This window comes from Carex rostrata, chromosome 5 (assembly GCF_964058835.1).
Source record: "Carex rostrata chromosome 5, lpCarRost1.2, whole genome shotgun sequence".
Lineage (NCBI taxonomy): Eukaryota > Viridiplantae > Streptophyta > Magnoliopsida > Poales > Cyperaceae > Carex > Carex rostrata.
The window spans coordinates 11,850,124-11,861,541 of NC_135922.1; the positions used below are offsets into that span (position 1 = coordinate 11,850,124).

The following is an 11,418-nucleotide window of genomic DNA, read 5'->3' on the forward strand; positions in this document are numbered from 1 at the left end:
TACATAACATGATCAAACATGACTCGATCGTCATATATAACTACTTTTATATCATATTTTAAGTTAGTTTATTGAAAAAAATGACATTAGAAATACTAATCACATAAATTGCAAAATAAAAATGAAATGATGTTAAAAAAAATACTTGTCATGTTTTTCAGAAAAATGTTTTAAATTTTTTTTTTCTTTTGCAAAATAGATTAAAGGAATGATGTTGGATTGATGACGTAACTTATCAAATGACGTGATGTGATTATGTCAGTTTGCGTGATGTATCGTATCAAGCTATTTCCGACCGAAGAATGATATGTCACGTGACTCATCACTTAACTGATACACATAACGTAACGTAACGTGTTGTAACATAACCAGTAAGAATGTGACTAATTTCTTTTATATGATAATGAGTCTGACGCTAATTTTCCTTTGGGCTTGGTGACTTGTTGTAATCTTGAACTTTCTCAATACGAGTTTGGAGCAAGATAGTGGACAACATAGGTGAGCAAATTATCAAGACCCCATTACTATATTATCTACCTAATTGTTCAATGCAACAGACAACGTCCAGTTTAAAGAACTGGAGAGCAAAGGAATAATAGTGGCAATACTAATACGAGCAGGATTTAAATGCCTATATTTTTTTTGTCTCATTTATATTTTTGATTTTTTGATTTTTTTAATAGCATAAATTTTAAAACTTATATGTCAAAATAAAACCATTAAATGTCATTTATATTATTTTCTCTACACACATAACGAATTTATCACTTTTCGGTTTTATTTTATATGAATCAATAAGTTAAAAAATCAACGTTCAGAATTTATCCATATAAATGTATTTTTGCAAGCTTTTGATACCAATCAAAACAAAGTTAAAATATCGTAAACTTTTGCATGTGCATAGAAAAAATAATATAGATCAAATTTAACGGTTTTATTTTGAAATTTAAATAATTTATTAATGTTTAAAAAATGAAGATATTTGAATTGTTCTGCTCATTATTAATTTATTTATAATTTTACGAGTCAAAGTCTATAAAAGAATATCCCAATTGTGTGTTCTAAATTTAATTGTTGAATAATTCTGTGACTTCTATCTAGCTATCACTTCCCTAGCAAACGCCTCTGCCTTTGAAAACCAAAGACAGGATCAAGCACTTGGAATTTGGGAAAACATTGAATCTGACCAAAGATTCCTTGCAGCTCAGCTCAACAAGAAATTCCAAGCATTTGCTCTTCTCCACCTTTGTAGAGCAAAAATATGGACGAATGAATGTGGAATGAAAGGGTTACTTGTATTTAATTAGGTTGCATCCCCACCAAATGCTGCATGGGTTTCCTCTAGAGCAAAGAGCAAAGGATCGACTTCATAATAGTCAAGGACTAGCTGCAGGTACGACAAAATTTATCAAATTGAATGAATTAATTGCTTATTGACGTAGTTTATATAATTATAAGGCTAACTTAGCCGTTTTTGTCAAAATTAATTGGGATTGAGCTAGGGGTGCAAACGGATCGGATCGATAGTGGTAAAATCATATCTGTATCTGTTTTTATTTTTCGGATACGGATTCGAACCGGATATTAGACGGATATGTACGGATATCCGTAGATATAAACATAAATATTTTCATAATATATACTAAACTATATAGTATATATCTATTATTCAGATACAGATAATTAAAATTCAAAATCATATATGTATCCGTATTCGCATGGATATCCGAATATCGGATATCTGTATCTAATTTTCAGATACGGATCCGAATACGATCGGATATTATCTGATCTGTTTGCACCCCTAGATTGAGCAGAAATAGAGGGGAAGTTGCAATCTGCAAAATTTCCAATTCTTGGTATGCTCCATGTCATGTATTGAATCTCTCACCATGTATTGGTTAACGATCTCCAATGGATTTATGTTTCAGTGGTTACCTCTTAACATCAGAATATAAACTTGATCTAATAACAGCTGCTCGATAAATCATCAGTAACTCGATCGTAAGCACAAGCAATGTTTGTGTACATACATGTACAAAATTTATGTATTACAATACATGTAATTAGTCATGACAGACTTCTAACATAGTTATACTGATTTCTCATACTTTTCAGTTTAAATATTCTTATCAAATAGGTTTGTTAATAGAAGACCAGGGTGCCCAGTTGTAATTAGTCAGGGCCCAAGCCCAACTAGTTCTCTGCTTTGCATACATAATCACTACGTTGGGCCAAGTTTGAGCCCAAGAAAGGCCTAACAGCCTAGACCTCCTCCTCTCGGCGCTTTCTCCGCAATGGATGCTCATGGGAATCCCTATTACCGATACCCGCCACCTAACCAGTCATACCCTGATCCGAACCATCTCCCATACGGATATCCGCCACCAACCCAACCCAACCCTGATCCAAACCAGATCCCATACGGGTACCCGTACCCGTCACCAAACTATCCCAACCCTGATCCAAACCCGCCTTCAGTTAGCCCGTATCTCAGCAACTCTGCCTCTTTACCCTCTCATCTGCATAACCTAGTCTTGCAATTCAGCCCTTCCGGGAAATTGCAATACCCTTTACTTGTTAACGCACCTAATCCGTACGATCCCTACCCTCCCCCTCATCCCACTTACCCGAATCCGAATCTCTACCCGCATCCGCTATCATCCAGCTTTCACCACATTGGAAGCGGCCATTATGGCAACCCCAACCATTTGTGCTATGCCCCTTCCTCGGCCCATGATGGATTGGCCACGTCATCGTCATCGTCATCGTCATCGTCGCATCACCAGGTGCAGAGGTATGATTCGTTTGGCAGCTATGCTAACTCTCCGTTATCAGAACATGGTGGCACCTTTTCTGGTTCACAGTATGGTACCAGTCAGATTGTACCATATACCGGATCTCCAAGCGGCAAAGGGAAGTCATCAATGAAGGTTCTTCTCCTTCATGGAAGTCTAGACATATTTATCAAATGTGCGAAAAATTTGCCCAATAAGGATATGTTTCACAAGATTATTAATGATCTTATTGTGCCCCGCATAACTAACTTCATCACTAGTGACCCATATGTAACCGTCTCTGTTTCCAATGCTGTTATAGCACGTACATATGTAATCAACAACAACGAGAACCCCACATGGGACCAGCATTTCTATGTTCCGGTGGCCCACGAGGCTGCTGAGGTGTTGTTCACAGTAAAGGATAATGACGTGTTCAGTGCACAGATAATTGGTACCGTGTCAATTCCGGTTGAAAAGATCTGCATAGGGGAGAGGATTGACGGCATATTTCCAGTTCTCGAGCCAGATGGAAAGCCATGCAACCAAGGAGCCGTTCTGAGTTTCTCAATACAATACATCCCGGTTGTGAGGCTTACAATGTACCACCGCGGTGTTACTGTGGGGTTGGATTGCAAAGGCGTGCCCAATACATACTTTCCTCTTAGAAGGGGAGGTAAGATAACGTTGTACCAAGACGCACACGTGCCTGATAATTGCTTGCCAAACTTCTGGCTTGAAAATGGAATGCAGTATAAACATGGGCAATGTTGGAGAGATATCTTTGATGCGATTAGTGGTGCTACCAGGTTGATTTATATCGTTGGTTGGTCGGTTTTTCACACAGTCACTCTAGTTCGTGACGGAGGCAAAGGGAATATGGTTACCTTGGGTGAACTCCTCAAGCGCAAGTCACAAGAAGGGACTAGGGTTTGTCTCCTCATTTGGCATGATCCATCCTCTGTGAGCTTTCTTGGTTTTAAAAAGGTAAATTCATTTTGTTTGGATATCTATTCATGTTAATCACTGTCTTAGTTTGTCTAGAGAAACATTGCCATTCTGTGAGTTGAGACTTCTTGGCAGGATGGGGTCATGCATACTAATGACGAGGAGACACGGAAGTTTTTTAAGCATTCTTCAGTCAATGTGTTGATTCGCCGTCGTACTGCGGGCAAAAAGCACAGCATTGTAAAACAACAGGTGATCTCAATTAACCTTTTATGATAGTTAAAGAAATTTACTTTGAGATTGGATCAGTTGTTAGAAAAAGAACTGTCCAAAGTCATATTCTTTTTTTTTCTTTTGCTACATTATAGAATTTTCACATATCAAGAAATATATATAATATGAGAGGAAGTAGAGCACATAATTTACCATTAGAAAAGAAATACAGAGGTACAATTGCATTGGACATAAAAACCAAAAAATAAAAATAAGAAGTAACTGACACACTCACACATACAAACAAAGACAACAGTGGCTCTTCTTGGTTGATACAAAAATCATGTGGCAAAGCCAGAACTTTATTCAAACCATGGACCTTGCTCATAGAAGAAGGGGACTAGTTTTGGTAGGAAAGAGGAAACATGGTGTTGTACCAGCACCTATGATGAGCCCACATTTTCCAGGTCAACTGAAGGTGAGACCGATCTCGATTGAAGTTATGCTTCTGGGTGCAATTGACCTCAAAGCCCTTTATAATGTCACTGGTCGACAGAAGCCAAGAACTGCTTTCTTTTGTATAACTGTTGTTTGTACCATGAAACAGCTTCATCGAGCACTGGTTCATGCATTAAATATTTTCCATCGTTTTTTCTGGGAGGGTGCAGGAAACTATAGCTATCTTCTCACATCATCAGAAAACTGTTGTTGTGGATGCCGATGCTGGGAACTACAAAAGAAAAATAATTGCATTTGTTGGAGGGCTTGATTTATGTGGAGGCCGGTATGATACCCCAACACATCCTTTATTTAGGACTCTGGACACATTACACAAGGATGATTATCACAACCCCAACTTTAAGGTAATTAACTTTTTGCCTTTTTTGAATCCTGATTTATTAATAGCTAGGTTAGTATACTAAATGGTTCCAAGACTAGATTTTGTGACATTTTTGAATTTGATGCTACAAATTGGTTAGAATAAAAAAAAAATGGGAAATATGTTGACGAATTAAGTTCTTCAATTGAGCAAAGCAAACATTTGCCTTGCCCTTAATTTGATCTTCATAAAAATAATATTAAAAAGATGAATAACTAAAATAAGTACAAGCATACGCTGTATGTTATTTTCCTTCGCATCTGCAGAAGGGCGATACTCATGGTCCAAGAGAGCCATGGCATGACTTGCACTCTAAAATCGATGGCCCAGCAGCCTATGATGTGCTGAAAAATTTTGAAGAGCGCTGGCTGAAAGCGGCAAAACGGCATGGGCTTAAGAAAATGGGGAAGTCTTATGATGACACGTTGCTAAATCTTAAGAATATTCCAGAGATTTTCCTTGATGATACGCCTTACCTGAGCGACAATGATCCAGAATCTTGGCACGTGCAGGTATGCGCAATCATACTAAATTGTTCATGCTTTTAAACAAGTTCATGGGACTGAAGGTACAATCTGGTCATAAAAAAGTGCTACAGACTGGCCCCACCCTCCCTGATAAAAAAAAATCATTTGTAAATGTTAAAGTCTTTCAATATTTTATACTTTTGTTAGACAAATGTGATAACTTTAGAAACTTATATAAAAGGCAGCAAGTATGACTTTTTAAGATTGAAACTAAATGTTGGTTAATTTAATTTAATGGCTTTTAATTTCCATATAAATTTGACCCCCAGTATGTAAACTTTCTGCTCTGTTGCTGCCAGAATTGTATCAAATCTGTTGCTAAACAAGTTCTTAATTGTGGAATTTGCATTTTATATTTTGGCTAGTTAGATTCCACTAGCAACAAACTACTTATCAATAGCCACCTATTAAGCACCCTGATTGATACCATACCTTAGATGTGAACAACTATTATTTAATCATATACTTGTTGTTTTCTTTGATGAGTGCCAAATTAGGTGTTTAGATCTATTGACTCAAACTCAGCCAAAGGTTTCCCGAAGGATCCAAGGGAAGCAAGCCTAAGGGTATGTAATTCTAGAAAGAAGACCTTTTCTTTTGTTCGTGGTGTTCTTGGCTTGGCCTACGTATTTCTTTTTCAATTTTCTAAAATGCATTTTTAAACTTTCTCTTGAATAACAGAACCTTGTGTGTGGTAAGAATGTTTTGATTGATAGGAGCATACATGCTGCTTATGTAAATGCCATCTGTGCAGCCCAGCACTTCATTTACATTGAAAATCAGTATTTTCTTGGTTCTTCCTTCAACTGGGATTCCAACAAAGATATAGGTAAATGCTGATATCACTTCATGCAATACTAATTGCATATTTAGTCAATGGCTGGATTAAGTCCGCAATACCATGCATGTGCTTCTATTTTTAGATTCTGATAATGACAGCTTAGAAAAGGGAAATCACAAAAAAAATAGTAAAGGAAAAGTTTAATAGTTATTGGTTAAAGATAGAAACACTTCCCTTGGTCTGCTTTACTTTTGGATCAGTACCACAACACTTTTAATATGAAAAGAAGTTACAGTAATTGCTTATCTGATGCGAGTAATTAAGTTATAGCACTTTCCAATACTCAGAGAGTTACAGTTTTATATTTATGTCTCCACATAAAATGATTTTATCCAAGGAAATTGTGTATTGATATGATAATTTGTTTGTTATCAATACTACAACTGCAGGCGCCAATAATCTGATACCAATCGAGATTGCCTTAAAAATTGCAAGCAAGATAAAAGCAAATGAGAGGTTCGCTGCATACATTGTAATTCCAATGTGGCCAGAGGGCATTCCGACAAGTTTGCCTACTCAGAGAATTCTATATTGGCAGGTTAGCTTTCTGAAATTCCCTGTTTTATATTATAATATTACAAATATTTACAATTTCGACTTAATCAGTACAAGTTGACACGAATCTGATGATTTTCATTCCATGTTGTTGATGTCAATACCTGATTTTACAAGCAAGTATGGTGATGCCGTGAGTTGAGCAATGGTTTTGAGTTTTGACATTTTCATGGTTGTTTGCTTTGTGTTTGTGTTTGTTTTTGCTTGCCCCCAGTTCCTTCTCTAATAGGCTTGAGTGATATTTAAGCTATTGTGGGTAAATTGAGGCATTATTGCAGACTTAAGGGTTCTAAGAGGCAAATTCGGTTAAATCAGTCCTTGTTTGCTAAAGTTTACGATTGGTTTTGTTGTGGGTAAATGCTGGACAAGTCTAGCTTACCTGAGATTTTAGTATAATCATAGAACCTAGCAAATTATGGACCACTTCTGACTAGAACTGCAATTTCTATAATACTTCATTCCCTGGTTCTTCCATAGTGAAGTAGTTGGGCAATTCGACAATAAAACAAGATTGAGGCTATTGTATTATGCATAGCGTAGATTTGTCCGTACTATGGATCGCTATCTTCATTTTCAAAGTTCAAATAGCCTATATGAACCATCCAACGTGATCTCCATATAAAAATGTACTTGCAAACTCAATTTTAAATTTTTTAGAATTTTTTTACTATTTTTTAGATCGATAGAAAATCACTACATCTGAATGGTCTATAAAAATTATATCAAGTAATTTTCTAGCTAACTAAAATAATAGTAAAAAAATGTAAAAAATGTAAAAAACGTAAAATTTGATCTACAAGTACATTTTCATATGGACATCATGTTGAATGGTTCAGATCAACCGTTTGGACTTTGAAAATGGAGATATTGATCCATAGTATGGTCCAATCCGCGCTATGCATAGTACCATAGCCTCACTCATAAAATTATATTGCATTTAGTGTACATAAAACTAGATATTGTTCTTCCATTGCAGAAGAAGACAATGCAGATGATGTATGAAACAATCTACAGTGCTCTAAAGGAAGCAGGCCTGGAGGACAAGTATGAACCACAAGATTACCTGAATTTCTTTTGCCTTGGTAACCGTGAGTCTCTAGACCGAGCACCACCAGAAAATAGTTCAAATAATGCGCAGGTAAATTGTGTTTCGTTTTCATTCGCTGCATTAATAAAGAAATAGACCACGGTAAGTACTAGCTAGGCAACAAAAATGTGAGGGACTTAATATTTAATAATGAAAATTGTACTTTGAAGGGCCATTTGATACCAGTTTTTGACCTGAGTGATACTGCATGTATCATTAGAGACCTTTAATGAGTACCAAAACTGTTTAGGCAAATAATAGAAGGTACCAAGAATGCTTTTGTTATGTTGACATCTGCTGCTATGGTCAGGTAAGTGCAAGGAAAAATAGGAGGTTTATGATATATGTTCACTCGAAAGGTATGATAGTGGATGACGAATATGTGATAATTGGATCAGCCAACATAAACCAGCGATCTCTTGAAGGAACCAGAGATACAGAGATTGCAATGGGCGCGTACCAGCCGCAATACACTTGGGCTATAAAGCAATCTGCTCCGCGTGGTCAGGTAAGTCATTAATTTTTGCCCAGTTAAAACTGTCCCATTGTATTGTGTATCTAAATCCGCCTACAAATCTAAATACAGAACATACGGTTTAGACAGGGCATCAAACTGAACTTGGTCCGATGCCCATCAGAATTGATTACATACTGAAGACATTTTCAGTTTTTTCACGTTTTATGACATACTAACTAGAGATGTTCATGTTCACTTATAACCTTTTTGAGAGTCACATGAGATATTTCTCATTTTGCAGAGGTGTTTTTTACGTTATCTCGTGATATTTCACAGAAGCAGGGCATGCCTGAACTTAACACATAAAAAAAATCTGATTAAATATATTAAATGCAGATATATGGGTACAGAATGTCATTATGGGCCGAGCACACCGGTACCAGTGAGGAAATATTTAACCAACCGCAGAGCGTTGAATGTGTAAGAAGGGTGCGCAGCATGGGAGAACTCAACTGGAAGCAGTTTGTCACAGATGAAGTAACAGAGATGAGAGGCCACCTCCTAAAGTATCCTCTTAACGTGGACCGTAGGGGCAAGGTAACATCCCTGCCAGGCTGTAAGACTTTCCCGGATTTAGGAGGGGAGATAGGTGGTGCATTGTTTTTGCCTGTACAAGCAGCAGGGTTTTTGCATATACCAACACAGTTTTTGTCTATACCAGCAGAGCTTTTGCACATACCAGCAGAGAATCTTACCATATGATTATTGAACTTAACCGCTCAAGTAATGATGTTTGTTAGTTTCGGCCTTTTGGGTCCTTTATACAAGCTAAATGTATATAATAAATGTGAGGTAAATGATTCATTAAGAACTGAGGTCATTGTTTTTCTTGTGGACATGATTCTGTTTTATCTCTTTCCCCCCTTTTACTGTAGAATTAGTGGATTTTGTTTGCGATTGTGATTGTACAGTTAATTGTGAAAATATGGAGATCCAAACAATAGCTGATGTACACTTGAATAAAACATGAAATAGACTCATATAAGACTGGTAACTTAAAAAAAAAAAAAAAAAAATCCATTTTTTAATTAATTTTGTCAACTAAGTGTTGCGCTGTAACAGTATAAGGTCAGCACTCGTCCTGCTCTTATCTCCAACATAATTCTAGTATTTATTTTTCAAATTGAAAAGTAGATGGAATCATGGAATTCCACACTATTCACAACAGTTTTCGTTCAAATTTGTGATCAAAATGGAGTTTAACGTCTGAAAAGAAAAACACTAGAATTGCATCATTGGTGCAGTTCTATCTAATATTCAAAGAATTAAAATTTTAATTTCTAAATAAAAAAATCTAATTCTAGATATACAAATCAGAGAATTAGTCATTAATCTAGTAGCAAAGACAATACCCTCCGTGTAGAAGGTTTTGAAACCCAGATTAAAAAATTACCTGTAGATATTAAATAGTTGAATGACTTAACATCCAATCTTAACTCAAAAAGATATACAAATCAAACAACGAAAAATTAATATTTTCTCACATGATTCAATTAAATTAGTATTTAGTACTCTCTTTTCATGTTATTATAACTATTTCTCTGATGATCAAAACACATATTTAAGATCTTGAGTGAACAAGCTATAGAGTAGATAATGGACTGTACGGATCAGAACTAACTATATACGCTGTCTACCACGGTTTCATATTCATTGCCAGAAAAGAAGAAACAGTAACGATGTCTCGTAGACCGTACGAGTCTGCAGCATCTGCATTAACGCACCGTTAGCCCACATCTGGAATTAGACAATTGCTAAAACCCGAACGGGTATGACCCGTTTTACCCGACCCGTACCCGTTACCCGAGGTACCCGTACCCGTGCCCGGGTATAGGCGGGTAAACGGGTACGGATTTGAGACGAACCAGACTCAAGGATTCGGAAAAAAAAACCCGCCCAACCCGTACCCGAAACCCGCCTACCCGCACCCGTTTTACCCGTACCCGCACCCGTTTACCCGACCAACTTTACCCGTTTACCCGTGTACCTTTACCCGTTTACCCGTGTATCTTTACCCGTTTACCCGTTTTTTTTTAATTCAAAATTCAAAATTATTTTGCCGCAAAAAAAAATAGTATTAAAAATAGAAAAAATAACTAAAAAACAGAAAAAATAATATTAAAAAACGAAAAAAAAATAAAATACCCGTACCCTACCCGTCCTACCCGACTACCCGTACCCGAGGTACCCGTACCCGTTACCCGAGACGGGCACGGGTTTGAAACGGGTAGGGTACACTCTTTTAAAAACCTACCCGACCTACCCGTACCCGTCTACCCGACTACCCGTCCTACCCGTACCCGCCCTACCCGACTACCCGACCCGGGTATACCCGAGGTACCCGTACCCTACCCGTTAGCAAACCACTATCTGGAATACACGGGATCCTTTAATCTTCGTGCAGATTTAATTTGCACGGTCCAGATCTAAACTCAAAATGTCACGTCGTAACATACATAACATACATAATCAAATGTGACTGGTCATGTATAACTACTTTTATATCATATTTTAAAGTAGTTCATTGAAAAAAATGACGTTAGAAATACTAATCACATAAATTGCAAACTAAAAATGAAATGATGTTAAAAAATAGTACTGGTCAAGTTTTTCAGAAAAATGTTAAAAAATATGTTTTTTTTTTTTTTTTTTTTTTTTTTGCAAAATAAATTTAAGGAAAATGATGTTGGATTGGAATTGAACTGATCATATAATGTATCAAGTGACGTAACGTGACGTGACTATGTCAGTTTGCGTGATGTATCGTATTGATGAGGTATTTTTAACCAAAAAAAGATATGTCACGTGACTCATTTAATTAGCTGATACACATAACATAACGTGTTGTAACAAAATCGGTAGTGATGTGACTAATATCTTTTATATGACAAAGAGTCTGATGGAATCAGATCTCCTGCCCTCTGGGGTGCAGGAAATTCCTGCTCCTAAAGTCACTGCGGAGTGGGCCCGGTTACTGTTAAAGGGTTTAGGGTTAAAATGATTTTGGGTTTAGGGTTAAATGGGGCCCCACTCTACAGTAACTCTGGGGGGGCAGACGATTCGGTCCCGAGTC

The 11,418-nt window shown here is 36.8% G+C and overlaps 1 protein-coding gene across 1 annotated transcript; it reads left to right on the top strand.

Moving 5' to 3' along the window:
- The first annotated feature begins 1,120 nt into the window (after positions 1-1,120).
- LOC144554074 (phospholipase D gamma 1-like) lies at positions 1,121-9,181 on the top strand. Its single transcript, XM_078302293.1, has 11 exons — positions 1,121-1,393; positions 2,141-3,764; positions 3,861-3,977; positions 4,607-4,801; positions 5,085-5,330; positions 5,843-5,911; positions 6,027-6,174; positions 6,576-6,724; positions 7,718-7,879; positions 8,139-8,336; positions 8,682-9,181. Exons 2-11 carry the CDS (start codon positions 2,298-2,300, stop codon positions 9,045-9,047), a joined length of 3,117 nt encoding a protein of 1,038 aa, XP_078158419.1. The 5' UTR covers positions 1,121-1,393; positions 2,141-2,297; the 3' UTR covers positions 9,048-9,181.
- The last annotated feature ends 2,237 nt before the right edge of the window (positions 9,182-11,418 follow it).

What these genes read in the sequence shown, in the direction of transcription:
- LOC144554074 (XM_078302293.1), top strand. Translation starts at nt 2,298, where the DNA reads ATGGATGCTCATGGGAATCCCTATTACCGATACCCGCCACCTAACCAG. An exon ending in GGATTCCAACAAAGATATAG is followed by an intron (nt 6,175 to 6,575) that starts GTAAATGCTGAT and finishes CTACAACTGCAG; the next exon opens with GCGCCAATAATCTGATACCA. An exon ending in AGAGAATTCTATATTGGCAG is followed by an intron (nt 6,725 to 7,717) that starts GTTAGCTTTCTG and finishes CTTCCATTGCAG; the next exon opens with AAGAAGACAATGCAGATGAT.